The sequence below is a fragment of the Misgurnus anguillicaudatus genome, chromosome 10, assembly GCF_027580225.2.
Source record: "Misgurnus anguillicaudatus chromosome 10, ASM2758022v2, whole genome shotgun sequence".
Lineage (NCBI taxonomy): Eukaryota > Metazoa > Chordata > Actinopteri > Cypriniformes > Cobitidae > Misgurnus > Misgurnus anguillicaudatus.
Genome location: NC_073346.2, coordinates 31,765,455 through 31,792,790, shown reverse-complemented (window position 1 = coordinate 31,792,790; position 27,336 = coordinate 31,765,455). Strand labels below are relative to the sequence as shown.

The 27,336-nt window shown below is 37.8% G+C and overlaps 1 protein-coding gene across 1 annotated transcript; it reads left to right on the top strand.

Moving 5' to 3' along the window:
* The first annotated feature begins 20,652 nt into the window (after window positions 1–20,652).
* On the top strand, window positions 20,653–22,071 carry LOC129419421 (uncharacterized). Its single transcript, XM_055174558.2, has one exon. It carries the CDS (start codon window positions 20,683–20,685, stop codon window positions 22,069–22,071), a length of 1,389 nt encoding a protein of 462 aa, XP_055030533.2. The 5' UTR covers window positions 20,653–20,682.
* The last annotated feature ends 5,265 nt before the right edge of the window (window positions 22,072–27,336 follow it).

Genomic DNA, 27,336 nt, shown 5'->3' with positions numbered 1-27,336 from the left:
CTCTGAACTCTAAAGTTTATTTAGAGGGCGAGCCCCCCACGTCAGACACCCCACGGGCTAACAACACTTGCAGAAAAACGACCGTATGTAACTTTCCCCCATCAATAGCCTATATTTATGTGTTTTCCAAAACTTTAGATAGATAGATATATAGATAGATAGATAGATAGATAGATAGATAGATAGATAGATAGATGGATAGATAGATAGATAGATAGATAGATAGATAGATAGATAGATATTGTTTGCTATAGTAAAATTGCAGTTTATAAATAAATTAACCAAAAACTTATTTTTTTTCTTATTACTGCAGATTTGGTGTAATTCAGTGTTTTATAGCTTTAAAAGTAAAATGCATGTTTATGTTTATGTGCATATTCAGCAAAATTTTACAAAAGTTATGCAAGCCCTCTTATCTAGAGAAAGTCTTTAAACAGCTATATCATTTTATTTAGTCATGCATAGGAATGTGCGGAGGTTTATATTAGGGGATTATGGCTGCATATAAAGTTATTGTATGCATATGCTAATAACTGCTAATGTTAATATTTAATAGAAACTAAAGTATGTTTTACACTGTTGTCAGAGCTTCAAACATAAAATGAACAGATTTGTGAATGCAGTAAATATTGTTGCGTAAGTTCCATTTTCACCCTCTAGAGGGAGTCAGTGCTGTGAGAGCCACACACTGCATTTGCGCAAATAAACTTTGAGGCTTTTATTTCATGATGCCTGCGATATATTTGCAGTTGATATGCAGCAACAACCACATAAAGACAAATCACTGCATTTTTGCCTGTGTGCGCTGTCGCACATGAACAGTGGTAATGATTACTGTTGTACATGGGACTTCTGCACAACGCAGTGGTTCCCTCTTTTCCCACAGGGCAGCTTATTTACACGTCTGGCACCGGGTGGAAGAGGCCTGCTTTTCTTAACCAGCATGTTGATGTTTATAAGAATATGAGGCGGACCGACGTTTCCCCCGTTGCGGCCGCTCCATCAATCACAGTGGGCGCGGAGGGGGAAAAAGCAATAACTTTGTAAGACTCCCAGTAAAGAGTCGTTTTAGAGGCCGGTACCTCTGCGGAGGAAGGTCGGGTCTCAGATTAGAGGGATTTCGGGGCAGTTTTTGTTCTTGATTATTCATTAATGAGTACTCTTCGGTAAATTCTGCCGTAAGGGATAAAACACGGTTTAAAATGTCTGCGGTTGTCGATGTGGGGGGTGGACATTCCAAGGGAGTTGATCTTCATATGGGAAGGGGGGCAGAATAAAGCCAGCCTTTGTGGCCCCTACTCCTCTGATAAATTAGTCCCAGCGACAAGCTCTAACTGGGAGCGGGGAAGAGGAGGTGAGGTCATTTGGTCACTCTATGCGACGGCCGATGAGAGAAACCGTCAGCAGCCTGAAATGAAGCTGGGCAGGTGCACCACTCCAACACGGAGCAAAGGTAACTTTAAAAGTGTGAGGCCTGCAATATCACACATGGAGAGAGTCAACCTGTGCTAGCCAACGCTAAACAGCTGCATGGGTGCTAACTGGTACATCGGGCGATCATAACACCTCATATGAAAGAAAATCTCTTCTCATATCTCTATTGTTTTTTAGGGTCCAGTGACAGATGGCAAATCTTGACTATATATTGTTGGACAGCTCAATGAGTTTAGTTTTCATATTTTTTTATCACCATTTTGGGAGAATAATGACGTAGTGAGAGTCAGTTTCTAAAAGGTCACAGGCCCACAGGTAGGCAAATTTGTTTTTACATATTTATAACGCTAAAGCCCTAATCTAAATCTAAAACATAATACAAACTATATATCACTAGAAAGCTCTCAGAATGTAGTTTTCATATTTCAAGGTCATCTGATGATAGAAATAATGTAGTGACAGTTTTTACATGACCCCCCCCCCCCCTATAGGAATGCATATTAATTTTATATGTTCATAATAAATCTGCAAAAATGTTGACAAACTATATATAATTGAAAAGCTCTAAGAATGTAGTTTCATATTTTGAAACCTTTTTGCAGTAATAATAATGCAGTGACAGTAATTTATTAATTTGTGACAAGAGTATGCAGCAAACCGTTGAAACCTAGTGGCTGTTGTTGGTAAAACCACTAAAAGTGAGAGACAAACCTCATCTTTTTGTGATTTTAACTTGAAATTTGGATCACAACTACTTGAGGCTTGTGGCTTCATGTTTACATTATTACTTTTGTGAAACATTTTTATAATTGTATTTATAAAATCATATGTTAATATGTTATTTTTATTTCTTAAAATAAATTTAAAGGCGGAGTCCACGATGTTTGAAAAACGCGTTGAAAAAGGAGACGGGCCGACTACCAAAACACACTAATAGCCAATCAAATCAAATCAAATGCCGGGTTGCGTATGTGTGGGGCGGGTCTATCAACAGAAGGTCCAGATTCTATTGGGGTAGGGGCGTGTTTGTTTAGGTGATTTCAAATATCAACATTGGCTTTCAAACATCATGGACTCCGCCTTTAACTGCTATAACAATTTTTATTTTATATTATTACTTTCAGACACTTCTGTGAATAACCTTAAAATGTCTTCTTTAAAACAAGACCAAGAATAGGCTTCTAGACCAAAAAATGTTTTATATTACAAAAAATTGTTATATTAATCTGAAGGTGTATATCACAGTTTCACCCCCCCCACACTCAAAAGGTATTTTTGCCAGTTAAGGGTAAAATATTTGGTTCATTGTTCATGTTAGATAATGCATTTACTAATTTTAACAAATACAAATACAATCTTATTGTAAAGTGTTATCAATTTAACTTTAATATTTCAAATTTTCTAGAACCACACATTATCTGGCCTAATATTAATTGTATGACTATTAGACTAATCTTTTTTTTCAGAATAAATTTTTTTAATGTCTTCTAGGAAACATGTGAGTCTGTACTTCAACTAAACACAAGTGAGATCTCCATTAATGCCCATAGCGATAAAAGAGCAAACTCTGAGCAATAAAATGTCTTTTTGACACTGCCTGCAGTATTTAAAGGGACACTCCACATTTTTTTTAAATATGCTCATTTTCCAGTTCCCCAGCTGATCTTCGGGTCTGGCGGTAACACTTTTAGCATAGCTTAGCATATTCCATTAAATCTGATTAGACCATTAGCATCGCGCTAAAAATAACCAAAGAGTTTAGATTTTTTTCCTATTTAAAACTTGACTCTTATGTAGTTACATCGTGTACTAAGACAGACAGAAAATTAAAAGTTGCAATTTTCTAGGCCAATATAGGAACTATACTCTCATTCTGCCGTAATAATCAAGGACTTTGCTGCCGTAACATGGCGCAATGATATTACGCATCAGCCGAAATTAGTCCCCTTAGTAACTTTCAATGGCAGGGGACTATTTTTGGGCACTGCATAATGTCATCAATATCACTATAGAAGAGTCAAGTTGTAAATAGGAAAAATATCAAAACTCTTTGGTTATTTTTTAGCGCGATGCTAATGCTCTAATCAGATTCAATGGATTATGCTAAGCTATGCTAAAAGTGGTAGCGCCAGACCGGAAGATCGGCTGAATGGATTCCAAAATGGTAAAAATCAAATGTTTAACTCTAGGGGAGCTGGAAAATGAGTAGGTATATTTTCAAAAAAGTGGAGTGTCCCTTTAAGAAGACTGAATTCACATTATATTTTCATTTCAGACACTTGTTACAAGATGCATTACAGAGCCAAAGATAAAACAGTGTGTGTTGGGGTCAATACGTTTTTCTAGTATCAGTGTGTGGACCACATAGCTCCACGCGAACCCTTTACATTCTTTACCCATACACCTCGCTGATAAAAAAATCGGTATAATCTACTATTTTACACTGTATACAGGCAGTTGTGTCAAGAAGTTCTCTTATTTGGAGTCAAAGAGATTAAAACATCATGAGGTTGTTAGTGGTCAGAAGTAGGGTATCATGTTTGGTGGATGAAGATTAAGCTGTGTGCTAAGGAAAGATAATCAAAGGGTTTGGGTCTGTCAGCTGCAAAAGCAAAGTGCAAACCTGTGTGCACTGTGGACCACAGGCTCACTTTCACCTGTTCTGTGAAATCCTCTGCTGAATTAAAGGTCTTTCCACAGATGTGCTGAAGCTTTTCTGCAGACGTTTTTGACTGGCCCAGAGCGGCCAACACCTCACCATCAAAAGACTCAAGAACAATCTTGAAATATTTGACCAGGATTGTGGCATTAACTAGACATTCTTTCTCAAGCAGACATCTTGTTGGTGGACCAAAAAATGTTAACCAAGCAAGACATTTGAGGATTTTTCACGTAGAACATGGAGTATTGCTTCTTCATGCGTGATCATTGCTTCATCACACACATGTGCTCAATAATAAACCTTCAGAATCTATATAATCTGGGAAAACAGACCGAGCAAAGCCTACCACCTTCACAGACCTGAGCAGGATTTGCAGGCTGCTGAATTCCTGTGGGGAGACAGCTGCTTGGTACAGTGGAGTCGAACCCGCAGCTCTCCAAAGCTTTAATCACAGTCATTCCAACACTTCATTTAGTCAGGATGTTGCCGGGCAACGAGCGTGCCAACCCGGGTAATTCCGGGCGAGGGGATCGGGCGTCTATAAAGGGAATGGGGGTTTATATGAATCAGCATGATGCCGTTTGATTTTTCATTTTGATTAAGGCACCCCTCTACCTCCTGACAGGTGGTCTGTCTGTTTCTGGCTGCCCCATTGTCCAGCCATAATCACTCTTTGGCCTGGACATGGCATGGTGAGTTGAAGAATGATCAGTCTTGTGTGTGAAAGTCTGCAGTTTATCTGCAAGCGTCTTTGAATGAGTCCACTACGGGTGTTGTGTTTCATGTGCCCTTGACCTCTCTCGTGTTTGTTTGTTTGCACTTAACCGCTCATTATAAAGGGGATTTTATGATGCCACCCCCAACATTTTACAAGCTCTTAATATGGTAGAATGGGGTAGGTTTTTTGTGGTAATATTTTGTAGTCATTGTCCTGGGCTTTGTCTTTAAAAACTGCACATGTTAAATGAAGTTTTCTCAAATCTGAGCTTTAGTCTATACCACAAACACACCAATGCAACATGCATTTTTAATAAAGTATTTGAATAAAGAGCAAAGATATCATTTGGACATTACTTTTGGTCACAATTGTATGAGGCATAATTTAGACATACTTTAACATATGGACATGTAAGTGCAGAGCCCAGGGGTGCGTTTCCCAAACAACAACGTAACTCGTTGCTGAACGACCATAGTACGATGCATCATTGGAGAAACGACCTATAGCTTCTCACGACTGTTTCCCGAAAGCATAGTAACTTTGTCGCACATTCGTGGTTTGAACCATGTTTGTTTAACAACATAATTGATGATGTCACGTGGGAGGTGAAGTACTAATTAATCTGTGCAAATCGATTTAATGGCAGATTATTGCTGTAAATGACATATATTGCATCGTAAGACTGATTTTGTTATCGTAATTTAGTTATCTGTTGTTTATTTATCTGTTGATATTTAATTCACGCGCAAGTTCCCTCTAACGTCACTCCTCCCGGGATTTCCAAGGGTCTTAAAACTCGTAGTTCTGCGCACATGCGCAGTTTTCAAATGCAGCGCTTTCATTCTGTTTACAATTTTAAAGACGTAAAATAAAATTGTAATATATTTAGAATGGTGGATATAGACTGTACTACATGTTTTTTGCTTATTTTGTTCAAAAGCATGATCAACGTAAGTCTACATATGATAATAACAAGGAACGATGCTTCTAACGACAGGTGAAGAGCTGGTTTTCCAACGACACAAGTTAGCGATGCAGTTTGCGAATGTTCGTTTGAACGATGGTTTCGGGAAACACCAAATTGTTGAACGATTTTACTAACGATGGAACTTACGATGTTCGTTGGCTAACGATGCTTTTGGGAAATGCACCCCAGAGTTCTGCACTATAATGTGTTTTTATGTGCATCAGCCAACAGTAAAAAAATTTTTAAAAACTTTTTAATTTCTCTTTTGCCCTGTAAAGTTCTTTATGTGACTGGAAACACTGCTACCACCAAGAATATTGACAAGACAGTAAAATACCAACACAATCTCACGGCAAGTCGTGTTATAGTCACAAAATATTTGTTTAATTTATTCGTGTTCATGGACACGATTTTCGGCTTTTCGTGCCATTGAGCACGAATGTATTTTTCGTTTCAATCAACACAAATTTCTATAAATAGTTTTTCGTGTTCGTGGCACGACTTTCTTTGTTTTCCTCATTGTTTTTCTTATTTTTAAATCATAGTCGCTTAGGGTTGGGGTTAGATTTGGGGTTTAGGTTAGGATGTAATTTTATGTATTGGTTTCTACATGTTTTTCTACCGATTTTAAAACTATTTTCACTTGGGGTTGGAGTTAGATTTGGGGTTTGGGTTAGGATGTAATTTTATGTATTGGTTTCTACATGTTTTTCTACCGATTTTAAAACTATTTTCACTTGGGATTGAGGTTAGAGTCGGGGTTTGGGTTAGGATGTCTGAAATGTAACAAAAAGTCATTCTAACCCCAACCCCAAGTGACAATGGTAAAAAATACGAGAAACCAACACATAAAATGACACACAAAAGAAAGTCGTGCCACGAACACGAAAACTATTTATAGAAATTTGTGTTGATTGAGACGAAAAAGACATTTGTGCTCAATGGCACAAAAAAAGCGGAAAATTGTGTCCATGAACACGAATAAATTAAACAAATATTTTGTGACTATAACACGACTTGCCGTGAAAACTCTCTTAAAAAATGCTGGGTGGTTTCAACCTGTGGTCAGGTAAAATATGGACAACCCAACCGTTGGCTTAAATTGAACCAGAAAATGTCCATATTCGACTTAACCATGGGCTGGAACAACCCAGCAGTTCTTTGGAGTCAAAAAATCATGGTGACCAATCTCCAATAGAGGAAGAAGATAATTATTTGAAGTCATTTATTTCCAGCCTTTAAAACATTAAAGAGTTTCCTATCCGGCAAAATATGGGACACATTCAGTAAGTCAAAGCCTTCCTTTCTATTTGGTGTTTGCGATGGAAACGTATGAAATAAAAAATACACACATGAAAGAGTAATTTTTCCTCTTTAAGTCGTGGAAGCACCTTTAAAAGCACATTATTAAGGGGGATGGAAATTATTTTATGTGCCCCCTTCTCAAAACAGAGGAAGCTGTATTGAACACACTTGTCCCTGCGCAGCCAGTACATTTTCCCCATTTTCCTACGCATTAACTTTAATCCATTCTCTCACCGGACCGGAGTGCCCTGTAAAAGCTTGCTCATTAGAGTAATGCTGTGTTACTGTGATTTTGTCTAGGTCAGATTTGGGTCCTGTAACGACCCTCCATCCCCACATTATAACCCACATTAGTCAAGGTATTTTTCACATAACCATGCAACTAATTGTGGCCTGAAGCAAGTCTATAAAGCTAAAAATGAATTACAGATCCAAACGAAATGGGTTCAATGGGTTTAACTAAAAATAAGCATTAAAATCAATATTATAGTGTTAATGCATTATATTGCATAGCAATGATCAGTGTTGGGTAAGTTACTTCAAAAAACTAATACTCATTACTAATTACATGATCAACATTGTATTTAAATTACTTACTCTGCACTGTAAAAAAATCTTGGCTTCCCTAATTTTTTTTGTTGAATCAACTTAAATTGACAAGTCATGTCAACTTACTATTATTTATCTTAACAAGAGATGAGTTGCTACAACTTATAAAATATAGTTGAAAAAAGTCAACTTCATTTTATATTCATCTGTTGTCAAGATAAATACTAGTAAGTTGTATTGTAAAGTATGACTTGTAAATCTGAGTTGATTCAACAAAAAAATTTAAGGCAGCAAAGAATATTTTACAGTGTGTATATATTATGGCATTACTCATTACTAGTTGCTTTATAAAAACATAACCACATGGACAATCAAAGTAAAAAATGTTTCAATCTTGACATTTCTTTACAATTTAAATTGAGATGAACTTAAAACTTTAAACATTACACTTTCAATACTATTTTAAATTTTTAACTAATTTTATATTAAGTTTAATTTAATATTGTTTTAGTTGCTGAAAATGTATACAGTAAGGCAAGTAACTAATTCAATTACTTAAAAATGAAGAATAATCAGGAGAAAAGTTATTTAACTGATCATTATGTTTATTAAAAGCACCTTAAATTATATTGACTCAATAAGTATACAAAACCTGTACTTAAGCAATGCTGGGCCCTAAACATGCATGTTTTAAATTAAGCCTAAATTTTGGCCATTAAGTAGCAAGATTTTTATTTCCAAATTATTTAAAAGCAAAATAAAAGCGCTCAAAGTTGTTAAAACTCAGTGGCGCTAATTACGCTCTGCATGTTTTCACTGAACGTTCTTACAAAAAGCCATCTTATAAAAATATACAGAAGTCCCATAAAACAGTATGATTCAAGGAATGTAATTTTGCGATTTTATTATCAAAACCTACTGAATAATTAAGACCAACATTTGTTGAAAATAATGGCCAAAAGACTGGACCTCGCTAGCACTGACTTACACACTTTGTATAAAGTGACAGAGTACCAAACGATCGTGATGGCTAAAGAAACACATGTGTACCGTGTGTCGGGTTTTCAAGAGGCCCGTAAAAAGCTGCTGGGGTGGAGAATGGCGACTTTTGGCTGTTTATAGTGAGTGATAATAGCCCCTGTATTTAACAGCCCGTGTGCTAATTATGCTGGCGGTCACACAACTGTTAGCAGTAACCAGCTAGTAACCAATGCTACTTCAATATGAGTTTCTTCAATCCTGCATTTGTGCCTAGCAAATCAGATTTTGAAGGACATTTTAATGCTTATAACATTTGTTTCGAACATATTTTTAAAATAAAAGTATATGGTCAAAAACTGGTCCAAAGCTATCACAGGGGCAGTACTTTTTAAAAAGCTCCTAACATGCACCATTTGGTGCCATTTATATGACATTTGCACATGAACTCTTTAAGTGCAAAGGTGTGGTTTTGGAAAGGGCACCGCCCCTGTGACCTCTAGGGACTTCTGAAAGTGCATTGTATTGATTTTACGGCAAAACACTGAGTATAAAAATATTATAAATTTTTAAGCATTATATAATTATTTAAAATATTTCCTAAATAAAAGAAAAACATTTTGTAAAATTAATATAAATGAAAACCTTTTTTTACTTCACTTTGAAAACGCAAGGAACGGTGTTTCTCAAATATAGTGGAGTAGATTTTGGCACTTCATATAAACATAGGAACTTCACATGAAACACACATGTATTTACATCCAGTATGCAGCCAGCTACGTCCTCAAAGTACAGATCTTGCGAATTCATAAAGCAGGAAAACACTGCTTAGTCTGCCATCAGAGAGATACCAGCTAACACCATAATGTGGAAGATAGGGGCAGTCTTTAAACATGACCCGGAGATTAGCAATTTCCATTATAGATGACTCATGTTTGTCTTATTTTTACTGGAATTTTGTAATGGCCAACAGGTGGCAAAGAAAGTATGTGAGGGAAACAAGAGAGTGATGTTTTTTCTCTGTGTATCCAAATTACACAACTCGCATTGCTCATTTTCTCTACATTCACTTAGAGACGGACATCATACACACAACACTGTGACACTTCCCAGCATCCAAGGAATCCATCACCATTAACACACAAAAATGTTTTTTATTACTATACAAGTAGGGGTTGGCAGACAACCAAATAATAACACATGTCTTTGCTAAACATATTAAGTGTGCTATTTCTGTACATTATACTTTTAGAAAAAAGGTACAAAAGCTGTTACTGGGATGACAACCTTTAAAGTCAGCTATTAGATCTGTTCTTAGTTTGTCACATCACAGAAAAAACTGTTATTAACTACCCGACTATAAATTATGTAAAAAACGGCAAGTAAATAAAATAAGTTAGCAAAATCTTGGAAAATTGGCAAGATTCTCTGTTCTCAAGCGGTGGGGGCGTGTCCACTGTATGTGATGAAACCACACCCACTCACAGGAAAGCTGCCGTCTCTCTCAACATTCAAATACCACTACAACTACAACTGAATGGATGCTTGCTATTGTGTTTTTTTGTTGTGTGCAAAAAAAAACTGTTTAACTATCTAACTCTGCAATTCAGAACATAATTTACAGTCTTTGTGCGGTGTTTTAGCAATATATTTCTAACCCTTATAATGTTTAGAACAACATGATCTCATGGAAAGTCGTGTTATAGTCATGAAAAATGTAATTAATTTATTTGTGTCCATGTCATGAAATTCATTTTTTTCATGCTTTTTCATTTTATAAATAGTTTTTTTGTATGCGTGGTACGACTTTTTCCTGTCATCTTATGAATTGTTTCCCCCCCCTATTTTTAAATTATTGTTGCTTGGGGTTAGATTTGGGGTTTGAGTTAGGATGTACTTTCATGTATTGGTTTCTACATGTTTTTCTTCCGCTTTTAAAACTATTCTCGCCTGAAGTTGGGGTTTGGGTTAGGATGTCATAAAATGTAACAGAAAGTGATTCTAACCCCAACCCCAAACGACAATGGTAAGAAAATAGGAAAAAACTATGAGAAAACAATACATAAAATGAAACGAAAAAGAAAGTTGTGCAACGGACATGATAAACTATTTATAGAAATTTGTGCAAGTGACATGAAAAAAACATTCGTGCTAAGGCACATAAAAAGCTGAATTCCGTGGCCTGGACACGAATAAATGAATCAAATTTTGTGTGACTATAACACGATTTTCCGTTTAAAAACAATTTTTAAGATTGACTTATTTTTCCTAATATGTACTATTTAGGTACAGATATGTACTGTTGAGGTACTAATATGCACCCTTTAGGTACAAAGTTGTTCTTTTTAAAAATCACTCACGGTATTATACGGTCTGTATTATACGGAGCCTCAAAGGGGACATGGAGCAAAAATTAAATAAAGTTTAGTTTTGCGTGCGCACATGAAACTATCGCATGCTTACGTGAAACTACCGCGTTTAGTTATGCGTGCTCACATGAAACTTTCACGTGCCGCAGAATAAATTCTGCACATAAAGGTTTCGCGTGAGCACATGAAAGTTTCACGTAAGCACATGAAACTAAACTTTAGATTTTTTTTACTCCAATATCACCTTAGGGGCAACAATATACTTCAGACAACCAACAGCCTTAATATAAAAGTTAATCTCACTTTCCATCCATACTGATGATCGCTATTGAATTTCGGAGAACTACAGATAACAGTTTGGCCTGCCAAAAAAAAAATTATTAGTATTTCTAGCATCAATGAAGCAATCAACCTCCACCTATTTAATCTACAAGATTTTAATTCAGTGCTTTTGCAAAAACAAGATTTATGAGCACTGTGAGGTATTTCATGAGAATGGAAAAACACACCCTTAACAGTGACCTGGCACGCGCACGTCCAAAGTCATGACTGCAGTCCTCTCTCATCAATTTTACAGCACACACTTGAAGCCCAAAAGAAATATTGGTGTATTACTATATCAGTGGTATCCAACAAGGTGCCCGCGGGTTTGTGAGTCTTTGAGTTTCCCGCCAAAGCACATTCTATTAAGCCTCAATTTTAATATTTATTTATTACATATTTTTTATATTAGCTTGGCTACCTTTATGTATGTTACAGTGGGAGCTCGTGACTGCTCATGTTACATCATGTAAACAATGTGCATCACGTGTTTTGTCAAAATAAATGCCTGCTGACACGCATCAAAACCGTTTATGATAAAGGAGACGCTCATGTTCACAAAATACATGCAAGACACTCCCTCAGTAGTAAACTTTGATTACGCATGAGATTATGCGAGTATCTGGCAAAGGCGAGCGTCTCTTTTATCATAAACCCTTTGGACGCATCTGCGGCAGGCACTTATTTTGACAAGACACGTGATACACATATCACTCAACACGCAGAACATATATTCTGAAATTACGAACCACACACATGACGGGCTACATACATGTTGTGACGAACTTCGCATTAAGCGCCCTCGAAAAAAGAAGTCACCGGCCGCCACTGGTATGCTAACATTTTAAACAATGATAAAACACATCAACAAGTAAAATAAAATGAAATCAACAAGTAAAACAAAAAGGTTTGAGATACATCCTACATAATGTAAAAAACATTCAGTAAAAATAAAACCTTGCTATTTTTAATATTGACTGAGTAAGGTCATGTCAAAGATGAAATCAATGATAGAAATTAAACTTTGATGTTCCTAATCATCATTAGATTAGGGGTCACGTATACATTTTGGTACCAATATGTACCCCTGAGGCCCAAATATGAACTCTTTAGGTGCAAAGGTGTTATTTTATAGCACAGCTAGGAACCCATTTTATGACCATTTTTCTCACAGTGTTGGATGCAAAGGGCTTGTTTGGGGTGGCACTATGCAAACGTTCTCGTCTACAAAAGCGTCTGCGAGGCGTGTTTAAGGCAGGTTGCAGTTCGCCCTTGTGTCTGCTTATATTTCACATGTCGTCTGAAGAACTAAAGAGAGAAAGCAAGTCAACAAACCCGCAGACCTTTTGATTGACCACAGGCACACACGCACACATTGTGTTACTGCACACAGGCAGATAACGCCGTCTCAGAGCTTCCATTGAGAACTGCCATCAGTCAGAAACCCCGGTGATGACAATTGCTCAGAGCAGAGAGAAAAAGTACTGTTCCCCAGAGAAAAGACTGACAAAGCGAGAAAGATGCGGATTGAAAAGAGGGGACACGGGACGGTACGGAGAAGCGAGGCAACGAAAGAAGCGCATTTGGGAAGGTGGATGAGAGATGAAGAATCGGCATGCGAGTCTTTTCCCGGCTCACCTGTGTTCAAAGGCCAGGTTGTGAAGATAGAGAGCCCTGCCCCAATCTCTCAGGGTCATGCCTCATTGGAACACAAACATCCTGCCTGGGCCTTGTGGCTTTTTATCTGTTCTCTTCCCTGCCCTCCCCTCCACCAGCGCAACCTGTAACCATATCCTACCTGCAGCGTATCCTTTACAGACATTCATCATCATCATCCATTAAGTCCTGTTTTTGGAGAGAAAAGAAAACTAGAATTTTGGGTTATAGGATGAAATATTATATTGGTTATTGTGACAAGTTACGTAAAATTACAGCTAAATGATTTTTTGTGCAAAAGCCACCACCAGTGGTTGTTTTAGCAATGTTTTAATGACCATTCGTATTTATTTTTCACTCTCTGATTGGTCTGACCTCTCTTGGCACTAAGCACACCTTGAACTCTTTTGACGAGTCCTGAAGTCATTAGATAAGATTTCAGGAGAGCCTGCAGGTAACACTAAATCCTCGATACCTCAGCTTATAATTTTATCCTATTTATTTTATTACTGCAAACAAATTTCCTGTATTTTCTTTTTTATTGTAATAAAGAGACTGAGAAAATAATTATATGGTCGATATACACTGCAAAAAAAATTTTTAAGAAAAAATGTTCTTAGTATTTTTGTCTTAAATTAAAAAAAAATCTTAAATTAAGATGCTTTTTCTTGATGAGCAAAACAAATATGAGTGCTTTGTGAAAAAAACAAGCAAATAATAATAATAATAATAATAATAATAATCTGCCAATGGGGTAAACAAATTTTTCTTGAATTTTTCTTGAATTTAGTGTTTAAGAAAAATGTTTTGCTTACCCCATTGGCATTTTTGCTTGTTTTATGCACAAAATCACTTGAATTTGATATTTTTGGTCTAAGAACTAGACTTATTTTCTTGGGTCGTTTTTGCTTATCAAGATGAAGCATCTTAAATTAAGATTTTTTTTATATTTTTACTGAAAAAAGACAAAAATACTAAGATTTTTTTTCCTGAATATCATTTTTTGCAGTTTACCGCTGCAAAAACATCAAATGGCGTAGACATTTTGCACAGTCCAATATTTACATTTATTAATTTAGCAGCAATTTCAGTACATTCAGTGCAAGTCTTAAATATGGTATTTTTCTTTAAAAAAGTTTATATATATTTATATATAATTTATTAATATATAATTGCATTTTTGTGAAGGAATTTTGTTAGAGATCAGATTCAGAACGATTATCAAAACATACACAGAGTTTAAAATTAGTAAATAACGTTTTGGCTTCAGTTTTTTCATTGGGTCATCAAGGTATTGCAGATTAACATAAAATTAATCAGAAACATGTTTTTTATGCAAATGTTTTCTCTTAATTGACAAGATAACTTGTCAATGGCGGGGAAAGGATTAAGTAAAGATCATTTTCCATAAAGATTTTTGGCATATTTCCTACTATAAATTAACAAAATGTATTTATCATTAGTAATATGTGGACTTCATTTGGACAACTTGAAGGTAATGTACACCTTGATCTTGTTTAAAAGAAAACACTTTAAAATTTTCACGGAAGTGTTTGGAGGTTGAAATATTTATATACATTTATTGTAATAAATAAAAATAATGCAATAAAGTATATATTTTATACATAAAATTATTACAAAAAATTAGGTTTGTGTTACACTTTTAGTGGTTTTACCAAAAACGGCCACTAGGTCTCAACAGTTTGCTGCATACTCTTGTCACAAATTAATAAATGACTGTCATTGCATAGAGACAGAGCGCAGTTATGCAAATTTGAAAAACACGCCCACCGGAGGGGGGGGAACAATCCAACCGTCTCAATAAGTTTTTATAAGCTGTCGAGCAGTAAAACCCAACCTTTAAGGAGAAAAAAGTGGATCGCCGACTACTTTTCCCCCTAGTGGATGCAGTTCTACTAATAGGAGTACTATGAAAAGTTGCCTGTTTTCCACTTTTGTGTCTTTAAACGCTTGTTTTTTGTGGTTGACAGCTTATAAAAACTTATTTCTGGGTTCTTTGGCTTGTTAGCTGTACATATTGTCACACAGCAGCTTTTAGGCATTATTCTGTTTTTTGTTATAAGCCAGAAATGACAAGGAGGCAGCCTCTCGCAATACAAAGTCAATGGAGACGGTTGGATTGTTTTCCCACGGTGGGCGTTGTTTACAGGTTATGACGCGCTGTGCTCTGTCTCTATGCATTATTATTACTGCTAATAGGTCTTGAAACATAAAAACTACATTCTTAGACATTTCCAATGATACATAGTTAGTATCTCAGGTGTCCCACACACGGGACAGTGACCGTTAAGGGTTAAAGGTATTTTTGCACCCTCAGATTCCAGAGTTTCAAATAGTAGTAACTCGTCCTACAACCTATACATCAATGAAAAGGTTACTTATTCGTTAGGTGAGGTAGAAATATCAATTTTTTTTAAAAAATGACCCTTGACTAGCTTTGTGGTCCAGGGTCACATATCTGCATTCATTAGCTTTTGCACTAAAACCAGCAATGGACGCATTTTTTTAATATTTGGAGCTGCACGAAAGTAAAAGCGAAAACAAACCTGTAGCATGTTATCACAAAACATGTTTTAGATTAACCTCAATGTACACGTGCCGCAGACATTCAAGATGGTCTGAGCTCATTTAGCGTGTTTAAATATAAGCCAGACTTCATAGAAACTCTCCAGAGGCTGACAACAATGTTCTGCATCATTTTGATAATGCACGCAGCTTGAATCTGACAATGGAGATATGCAGTCCTACAGGCCCTGTTTTAAGGTCTACTGAACGCCGTGAATAAAAGTTTTAGTTAGGAACAAAGATCAAAACAATTCCCATTTTTTTGTGTAAGTTTGAATTACTTTGTTTTATTAAATGTGCCTTTGCTTGTGTGACAACAGAACAAGGTTCTTCAGAACACAGACGCCACCAGCACCTCACATTTAGTCAATTTCCGGAGGCTTTAAAATTTTTACCTTGAACGTACAGCAATTACATGCCGGTTGACACATCAGATAGCGAGACTCCTCGGGCAATGGAGAAGCGTCAGTCAAATACAAATATACAGAGAGAAAGGAACTGCAGAAAGGAGACCACAACAACAACAAAAAAATCATAAGAGCACATAAAGCTGTTCTGCTTTTATATCATTCAGAAACTCTTTCACATTAAAAGAAATAATATTTAATATTAACATGTGGGTCATTGGGGCGGTTTCCTGAACAGGGATTAGCTTAAACCAGGACTAGGCCTTAGTTTAATTGAGAAATATAACTAGTTTTAACAAACATGCCTTACTAAAAACATTACTGATGTGCATTTTGAGGCAAAACAAAGGGCACTGGTGTATTTTAAGATATGTCAATGCAAATTGTTTTCAGTTTGGACAGCTATTACATTTATTTTAGTCTAGGACTAGTCTAATCCCTGTCCGGGAAACCGCCCCATAGTCTTAGAGTAGATTAGGGTAAAGACTCCTCACCTCTTCCCGTTGATTTGTTTTAAAGTAATTTTTTTCAATTGAGGCTTCTGTCCTGAATCTTTGTGCAATTGGCGGATTTTCACTTTGGTCTCTGTGTCAATGATTTAACCATGAGTCAAATGTTGAAAGATCTAAGGAATGTCTTTTGAGGTGTTAGTTTGATTTCGTAATTTAGAACAATCATCAGCCTTTAAAACTGCCTCTGAAAAAGTGTTTTGAAGATTTTTCGAGCCAACTCTTCAGAATTGAAGAGAAGTGACAGTATTACTAGCAGCTGGTTGCCTGTTAAAAAGTTAAATGAACATTAAACCTGAACAAGTCTTTATCTTTACAGAATAAAACTAAAATAACAGCCTCTTGCAAAGCATTCTGGGAACCAAAATCTGAAAGAAAAAGACTTGTTTAATGTTCCTTTAACTTTGAACAAACTGTTGCCAGTAAATAACATAAATTTAAATCTACAGTAAGTTACTGGCAACCAGCTGCGTAATTACAGCTAATTTTTACATTGAGTGTTGGATCCAGTTAGATTAGAAAGAAAAATTTGGTGGTGTGAATCCTAGTTCATATTTCACATTACCATAAATATATAAGGAGCTCAGAAGCAAAACCCCTCTTATTGTGTCCGTGTAAGTGTGTTTTCTTGTAAATTAGCTTTTTAAAGTCAGACTATGGATTCTGCCAACAAATCAATATTTCTGATTGGCCCCATCTCATTTTTGACGGAGGTGGCCCCAAACTTGGTAAACATGTTGAGAATGGATGGCTGGATAAATATTTTTATTTTTGCTTTTGTGGTTATATATTATCTGGAATATTCTTGACAGGTTTCAGCTTATTTCACCCAATGTCCAGAGATTCATCCAATAATTTTTTTAAAGCTGTTATGTGTCTAAAGAGAATGTGTTTCCCAGCAAGGATTTTAAGCATAGATGTTTTGTTCCTTAAATGCTCAGATCCAACCTTTTTACATGACAGTTATGATGGATCGCCTAAACTGTTTTGAAATTCTTTGACCCTGTTGGACTTTATGGGGCATGGGTTGGTGCAGGCATTTGTTTGAGTATATGGGTTTGGATGTGTGTGTGTGTGTTTGCTGTGGGGTTGTTCCTAAACCCGCATTTGTTAAGAGCAGATTATGATGCCCTCATCTTCTTTACACCTTGTTTACCACACCACGCGCTTTTGCCTTTACTTCTCTAAACATCTTCAGCAAAGTTGCAACAGATCCAAAATTCTTTTGTGCCCTAGTGATCCAAAGAAAGTTTGTCTGGATATGTACAAGCCACCTTTCCAGGTTCAGTTGGAGAGAGTTCATCTGGAACAGTAATAGGAAAGGTCATGTTTAATTATTCAACAATTACCACTAATCTCAATTAGCTTGCATCACCATTTGCTTGCATCACAGTTAGATTTGTTTAGAACTACAGTGAAAACACCTTTAACAGGTTAATTTTTTTATGAAATATAAATGTTTTAAAGGGGACATTTCACAAAAAAAAAGACTTTTATTGTGCTATAATTGGGTCCCCAGTGCTTTTATCAACCTAGAAAATGTGTAACTTAGTTTTGGTAAACCATTCTCTGCAAACATATGAAAAAAAGGTCATTGGAATTTGGCTCCCCCTGTGATGTCAGAAGGGGATAATACTGCCCCTTAATTTGCACTATCCAACCACTGCACTGCCATTTATTGCAGAGATCAGCTCATTTGCATTTTAAAGGACACACCCAAAAACGGCACATTTTTTATCAAACCTACAAAATTTTAACGTTATAATAAATTATCTGTAATAAATTATGTACTCCGGGGACACCAAAGACTTATTTGACATCTTAAAAAAGTCTTGCGAAATGTCCCCAGATAAATTTTATATGAAACAACCTTGCATGTAGATATATAGTAAAGCCTTAAAGAATGTATTTTGGACATAAGTGTGCTGCAAAGTTACACTGCAGTTTTATCACAATAAACATATGAAGGGCTTGTATGCAAAATCCACTAAACACCTCTTCAAAAATGAGATGATGATATTGACAGAATGCTGGTTTGTGGCAGAATCCATTAAATACCACAACAATTTTTCATCTAAATGAAGTTAAAAAGTTAATTAAGGTTCAGGAGCAGGACCACGCCTCAACTAATCAGCTCATTTCCCGTTTGTGTATATATACAACGAACCTACCTTCAACACACGTTTGTCTCAGTTTTTTCGACATGGATTCCGAGCTGCAGATCAACCCCTCTGACTCCGAAGACGACCTATTCGGAAACTCTTCTCCGTCACAGAGTATCGTCATGTCTTCACAACAATCCCTCGATCTAGCGGGCATTCACGGCACAGTTCATCATCGAAGATTTCTCCAACCCCGACTCGACAGGACCATTCTCCTCCGCAAACGAGAACTACCAACGATCGCTACAGGCACGAAAGCCGGCGCAAACGCTCTCCTCGTCAACCGCGCCATTACACAACAAACCGCAATAATTCTCAGCGCACTCACGCGACGTCCCCCAGAAGAGAGAATGCCATCAAGAATTGGACCGTGGCTCGCCTCCAGCGAGCTCTTAAAGATAAAGGTATCCACTTCAGCCGATCTGACAATAAAGCAAGACTTTTTCAGCTTTTCACAGCATCTACACAGACTCCAATTTCAAATCCCGAGCCTCCAACACTTCCGGCTCTGACACGCGATCCTCCAATCGTCACTCATGACGTCACCGCACTGCCTCCACGGCGACCTCAGCCAGAAACATGTGCGCCACCTAGCGGAGACCAAGCAATACTACCCTCAACATCCGCAACTTCCTCATCAGATTTAACACAAATTATGACATCTTTCTTTGCATATTTAAATTCACAAACAGCTCAAAATCTCTACAGTCATTCATCCCTCCATCCCAGCATCCATTCTTCTACCCTTTCTTCCGGCACCAACAGCCACATAGCTCCTGTCATTTCCGATTCTTCCTTACAAAATAACCCTATCCAAGTCCCTCTTGCAGCAAACACAGGGTTTCTACCTCTCAGTGGACCTTTTCAACCTCCTCCTATTTCTTCATTTTATCAAACTAATCCAACCCTGCTCCCCCTCCCCCCCCAACCATACCCCTCCCTTTCTCAAAACCCCCACATCCTCCAAATAAATACTAGTCCATATACCCTGGCCACAGCCGCTCCGCCTCCTCGTCCAGCTTCATCAATTCACCGACCCTCCCCAGTCTCTTCAGGCTTACGTCTTCAGATCTTATCAGGTAACTATACAGATCTAGCCCAGCTCCTCCATCCGTCCCTCATAAATAACAGCCAGCCCAGAGAGCTGCAAACCAGCCAAGGCTTAATGCAGTTCAGTCAGCCATTAAACTCTCGTTCTAAGGAACTCACTCCCACCGAATTCGCTTTAGCTTTCTCGATTTACAGAGATATAATTTGCTCCGTTTATCCCGATCGAAGAACCGAGCTAGACGATTACCTCTCAATCATTTTAGACATGGCTGTGCGCTTCGGAGGAACAGGCTTCTACAACTATCATGTTCTTTTCGCCACCCAAGTAGCAGGCCGGTTACAGCAATTCAATCAGGGGACCTACTGGGGCACTCTTGATGCAGAACTCTACTGTCGGATCTTTGCAGCACGCACTTCCATGTCGTGTGAACTATGCGGGGCACCATCACATCCAGCTTCAGCATGCACCATCACACCCTCCCAATCCCAACCTTCCTCACGCAAAACATCAGTATTCAATAGATTATCCGCAGCAGCTCCACCTCCTCCTTTAATTCCGAAACCTCTCTACACACAGCCCACAGCCAACGTTCCTCCCAAAATCATTGACAAAAGAGGACGACCGATCCTCTACCAAGGAGGCAGGATGGTGTGCAACAACTTCAATCATCTCGGCTGCTCTCTTTCCAACTGCAGATTCCTACACACCTGCTCCTTCTGCGGAGGCGCCCACTCCAAACCCTCCTGCCCCCACAACCCAACTACTGTTCCCGACTGACTATTACAGTATCTTAACACACCAGTCAAGGTAGAAGAATTAGCCACCGCCTTACTAGACCACCCCGACAGAGAATTCGTAGACTTCCTCATTAATGGATTCAAAAACGGCTTCCTTCCAGGCATAGAAATAATCCCAGACACTTCTCATATCTCACATAACCTCCAATCCGCCCTCTCAGAACCAGACATCATCGACACATTAATAGCCAAAGAAGTCCAAGAAGGTTTCATGATAGGCCCGTTTAAAGAACCTCCTTTCTCTCTTTTTCGCATCAGCCCCATTGGAATCGCCACCAGGAAATACTCCGGGAAAAAGAGATTAATTATAGACCTGTCCTCTCCACACGGCACATACGTTCCCAGCATCAATAGCATCATTCCAGCCCCAGACTTCTCCATGAAATACGCTTCCATCGAACAAGCCATCACTCTCATCCGCAAAGCAGGCCATGGGGCATGGCTCTCTAAAGCAGACATCACCAGTGCTTTCAAAGTCCTACCCATTCACCCAGAATTTTGGCGTTTCTTTGGAATATTCTGGAAAGGAGCTTATTATTTTTCAGTGCGCCTCACTTTCGGCTGCAGAAGCAGCCCGAAGATCTTCGACTCCCTCTCGGAGGCTTTATGTTGGATTCTCATCAATAACCACAAGCTTCCCTACGTCCTCCACCTCCTCGATGACTTCCTCATCATCACACCTACATCCGCACCTCCACATTCAGGACTTTCCACCCTCGTCAAAGTGTTTTCTGAAATAGGTGTACCCCTTTCAAAAGAAAAGACCTTAGGGCCCTGCACCTCCATCGAGTTTTTAGGCATCACCCTAGACTCTATCTCTTTTCAAGCATCTCTACCTCTGGAGAAAATACAACGCATCGCATTGCTCCTATCAAACTACATTCTAGCAGACAGATGCACAAAGCAACAACTGCTAGCGCTCCTTGGCCACCTCAACTACGCCATCAGAATAATTCCCCAAGGAAAGTCCTTTATTTCCAACCTACTAGCAAAAGCAGCAACAATACCCTCTCTACATGATAAAATCACCTTGGATGAAGCTTGCAAAATGGAAATGCGGCTTTGGCAGCAATTCCTGTCTTCATGGAACGGCATATCCTTCTTTTATAACGACTACATCACACATCCAGAAGACATCCAGATGTACACAGACGCAGCGCCTTCCATCGGATTCGGCGGCTACTACAGCGGTCGCTGGTTCGCTTCTGAATGGCCACCAGAGTTCAGCAATCTAATCCAGCAGTCAGATTTTCCCTCATCCGCACTTTACGAAATGTATCCCGTCATCATAGCGGCCATCCTTTGGGGGCACAAATGGTCCCGACATTCCATACTCATCCACTCCGACAACTCGGCAGTAGTCGAAATCATAAATAAAGGCAGATCCCGTTCCCTGGCTATCATGCAATTAGTCCGCAGACTGACACTTATATCAGCGCAACATCAGTTCATCATCAGAGCAGCACACATTCCAGGATACTGCAATAGCATAGCTGACTCATTGTCCCGTTTTTCTTTTCAGAAGTTCAGAATCTTAGCTCCAGAATCAGACATGCATCCCACGCCAGTTCCACCGTTTTCAGCCACCATCTTCAACTAAATCCACAGCTGGAAAACCTTTCACAAGCTTCGAGAGAAGCTATTCTCAATGGCCTTGCCCAGAGTACCCTCTCTGCTTACTTGACCGGTTGGAATTGTTTCAAGGCGTACCATTTCTTCTACCAACTCTCATTCCCTCTAATGAATGTTTGGTCCATCTGCAATTTCGTTACTCACGCCCATTCCTACCAAAACATCAGGGCTTCCTCCATTCAGACTTATCTATCTGGAATTAACTTCATTTACAAACTCGCCACTGGCGACCAATGCCAAACCATTTCTCACCCTCACGTATCTATGCTGATTAAAGGTCTACGAAAACAAGAACCAATCCCCAACGTTAAATGCCTGGCTTTAACTTCTGACCTCCTCAGCCAATGCATCTACACACTACGTTCTGGCTACTCAAGCCCATCGACCAACCAAACATTAGAATGCATGTTCCTTCTTGCTTTTTCGGCTTCCTGAGATGCTCTGAATTCGCCCCGTCGACTTCAACCTTCGATCCAGCCATCCATCCCAGCCTCTCAGACATCACCACTCATACGTCAGATTCTCTGATCTATAACCTAAAGAGAAGCAAAACCGACCAACTTGGAGAGTCATTTCCAATATACATATTTCGCCTCCACTCATTCCTCAGTCCTTATGAGCCGATTTTGGAATATGTTTCTTCTAGATATGCCAATCATTCATCTCCCAAAGAACCACTCTTTCTCACAGAAAACAGGAAAATGGCTACAAGATTTTGGTTTAACAAACACTTCCAAAATATTCTCAGGACCTCTGGCATATCCCCCGAACGTTACTCTCTACATTCATTCCGGATCGGAGCTGCCACTACAGCCGCCAGGATGGGCATCTCAGATGAGACGATCAGGGTCTTAGGTCGCTGGTCATCTGAAGCATACCGCTCGTACATCCGTAATAATCTTCACGATCTCCATCAAGCCCAAGCCCGTATCGTTTCATCCAACCTTTTGGGGGTCTTCAAGTAACTCAGCTTACTGCCTACCGAGACGAAGCCCCCACTCTGAGTCTCCCGGGTCAGACTCCCTGATCAGCCAGATGGAGAATCGACGTAACTTCTCCTTTTCCCATTCCCTTTCGACCCTTATTCTCTAATAAATCTATTAGCAATTCTATGCAGTTGTGGCGTGGTCCTTGCTAGTGAAATGAAGTTAACAAGTTAATTAAGGTTCAGGAGCAGGACCACGCCTCAACTAATCAGCTCATTTCCAGTTTGTGTATATATACAACGAACCTACCTTCAACACACGTTTGTCTCAGTTTTTTCGACCCCACCCAGCCCTCCCTTTCATCCCACTTCACCCCCGACCCCCCCCCCCCCCTCCAACCTCTAACTTCGACCCCACCCACCCTTCCCCATCTAAATTCATCCTTCCATCCCACTTCCCCCTCGACCCCACTCTTCTCTCCTTCAATCTCTAACATCCCAAATTTACTTTCACAGGCTGTATCCAGGGGGGTCTTCAAGTAACTCAGCTTACTGCCTACCGAGACGAAGCCCCCACTCTGAGTCTCCCGGGTCAGACTCCCTGATCAGCCAGATGGAGAATCGACGTAACTTCTCCTTTTCCCATTCCCTTTCGACCCTTATTCTCTAATAAATCTATTAGCAATTCTATGCAGTTGTGGCGTGGTCCTTGCTAGTGAAGTCCTCTAAATGACCGAAAGATGAACTGAATGAACGAGGGCGAGAGTGCTTCAATGTGCAATTTTTTTACCCGGTTAAAGGTAAGTTTACCAAATATATTAGTAAATTGACTGAATTTTTATGCCATTTACCTTTAATTAGAAAGCACGAAAAGAGTGAGTTGAGATTTTTGTTTCATGTATATAGAGCGTTTTGCATTTGAAGACATTTTTTTAAATACCAATAAAATAACTTAAGTAACATTTGTTAAAATAAGACATTTCAATTACTGACTAGCCTTTTAATTGGAGGGTTTTGCATCTGAGCTCTTTCAAAAACAAGTGAATAACAAGTAAAATAAGTCAAAATAAATAAATGTTGTTTCACAGGACAATTCTGTTTTGAGGGTTTATAGATATTTTGACTGGAAAACAACATAAATCGCATGTAAAGAATATGAATTGTGCCATGAAGGGAGGTTCATTGACATATTTGAAGAGTTTGGTTCCAAAACGCAATACATCCATTTTGACTAATTTGGGTAAAAACTGTTTTCTATATCAAGAAAATGACAAGATGAAAACCACTATTTTCTGTTGCAAACTTTACATAGCATCTTTAGGTTATGATAACATAAAAAATTCAAATCCATAATTTGATTTTTTTAAAGATTTATTATAAAAACTGATTATTTTTTCCGCAAAATGCAATAAATCCATTTTTTTTCAAAATGCTATAAATCTATTGAATGAATATATAAATGTGCATTCATCTTTGCCATGTTATTTTTATTTAGTTGACTAGTGGTATACACAGATTAAAAAATTAGCATTAATGGCATTAATCAAAACACGTCCTTTCTCATATTAAGAACACTGTCATTGCCGCTGTCATCCTTGGGACGTCGTTGCTGAACTTTTTTGACAGTGATCAGCTGTAAAATGTTTTGGTCCTGCTTGATTTTTGTTGACTTTGAGTAAAATAATGGAAAGTTTTTCATAAGATCCTTTGGGGTCAATGTGTAGCATGACAGAGGCTTGATGCTGTCGTGTGAGAACAAGCAACAGCCGGCATTTTTCCTGCCTCTTGTGTAAATTTTTAAATTTTGATAGCTTACGTTTCTTCGACACCACAGAAAACCACCACAGGTTTATCAATGCCATCAAAAGTATTATTTTGTTCTTGTTTGTTCTAGGATTCTGTGTGTATTCTGCGCTGCCTTTGTTGTTTACAATGCGTGAAATGGTGCGCTGTGATTTGTTGAGCGGATCATTGCATTCTGCAAAGGAGGACTGGTGTTTGTCGCGGTTTGGAAAAAATGGAGAAAAGGTGACAGAAAAACAAAGTGGATATCAGATTTTGTGTAAAATTAAGAATTTACTTATATACTGACCAGATATAATTCTGATTATGGTGGTTTGTAATTTTTTTTTAAATGTCGTTTAGCACGTTTGGAACCAAAATCTTAATTTCTTCTGCTGTTGTAAAATAACTAATCACAACAGAGCAGGTTGTATTTAATAATCTAAGTTTTAGAAGGAGTTCTTGTGCCTACCCATATTCCCCCATTTCCCATACTTTCACTCGCCCAAACAGAAGGCTTTGATTGGCTAAGCTGATAATACTAGACCTGCTTTTCAAACCACTCTCCCTTCTTATCATTTCATCTTACTTCAGCAAACAACATCAAAACTATCTGCATTATAATAGTTTTTATATTTAAAATGCTTTTATTTCAAATTGTTGTATAATTTATTTAAACTTTATGTAACAGTATGCGTATTAGCTGGAAACCCTTGACATTTACAATTATGTTTACATTTAGGCACTTAGCAGACATTTTTTCAAGAAAATAAATACATAAATAAATATGAAGTAAATGATTATTCCTATGAATAGAAAGAGATGCAAAATAATAAAAGAGACTAAACTAACACAGCTGTCCATGACATCGATAAATGTTACAGTTTACCGGAAAATGTCATTGAGTTTGATTCTAAAGAGCTGTGTAATTATAACACTTACAGTACAACAGAAAGCACTTAAGAAGTACAATGTGCACTTTGTCAAATGTTTGGATGTCTGACGGGGCCCCAAAGGGACAAAAAGCACAAAAGCAAAACAGAACTTATCTTACAGTGTTAGTGTATCTCTGCGGATCTGTTTATTTCTGTTTCGTGTTGAAAGGAAATCTTTCATCTGATCTAGGCAGTAAAATCTGTTCTCACAGGGGAAGCCGAGTTTTTATCTTTCTGAGGTTTACACAGAGAGGTTCAGAGACGAGCTACACATTAAGTGCGATTGATAAGAACTCCAACATCTCTGCCCTGATATGAAGAGTTTCCTGTGTTTGTTTACCTGAAATATTGTACTTTATCTTTAAAAGTATTTTTTTTTATAAAACCTGTGTGCTTACATCTAACAAATTGAGTAAGATTTATGAATTAAACATAAAAACAAGAGATACAAGAAGTCAATGTTAGGCAGTAAGGTGATTCTCGCGAAATTAGACTTATGAGGTGTCATGAAACATTTTGATAAAAAAGTAAATGCTATCAAAATAAGAAGCATACAGTTACATCTCTTCATGTACTATTTTGCACATGATTTCAAATGACATCATACGAACCAATTTTGTTATTTTTTCACATTTAAGGGGAAAATTTTCATTACCGCAATGTATCCATTAATTTGGGTTCTTTGACATGGAAATATTTATAATTAAAAAATCTAAAAAAAAAGAAGCTTCAGTGCGTTTTATACTATAAACATTTACAGTAAAGAAACATGTGGTATTTGGTGATCATTGGTAAATGTATAAGACAATAATAAGGAATATAAATGTGTCCAACACCAATTTTCTCATCCTCCGCAACAATTTTCAATCATTGTTTAAGCCCTCAAGGAACTAACATTTAAAAAAAATAAAAAATTGTTTGAAGGGTCATAATTGACTGTGACACTCAAAATGGCTACCAGGTAAGCAGTTCTTATTTTTTTCTCTCCAGATAAAAGTTAAAATTTTGTTTGTCATAGTACCTAGACAACTTTTTAGTTCTCATTACCGAAACATGAGTTTGTAAATGCATATATTTAATGTAATGTTGCGGTAATGATCATTTTTGATAATGATAATCTAAAAAATGTAAATAATTTTATAGAAAATATTTTTTAAATCCTTTAAAAATAATGGTTATAGTAAGTTCAGACCTTAATCTTATATGTGCAAAAAAATTTGGCTTCAAGGGCTTTTTACAAATTCTGATGCTGGACACCTTCTAATTCTGGATTTTGTGAGAATCACCCAGTATTGTCTTAAAACAAGTTTTAATATCTTGCATAATTTGTTTAGATGTATGTTTAGATATAAAGCAAGACTAAAGAAACAATATCTTCCACAAAGCCCAGAAAAGGTCAGTATGATGCACCCTACAGCAAACTTTTATTTTATTTATTGGTACAAACCCAGTGAAAGTGGTGATAAAAGGAACACAAGGTTAAAAAACACCTTTCCAACACTTCAGGGACACAATCTGGGCGTGAAATAGAAGACCACGTCCAAAAGTTGTTTGTTTTCAAACTTGTGCCGGCTGTGTACATTCCTGCACG

Excerpts from the sequence above, each read along its gene's own strand:
- LOC129419421 (XM_055174558.2), top strand. The coding sequence starts at position 20,683 with ATGATAGGCCCGTTTAAAGAACCTCCTTTCTCTCTTTTTCGCATCAGC.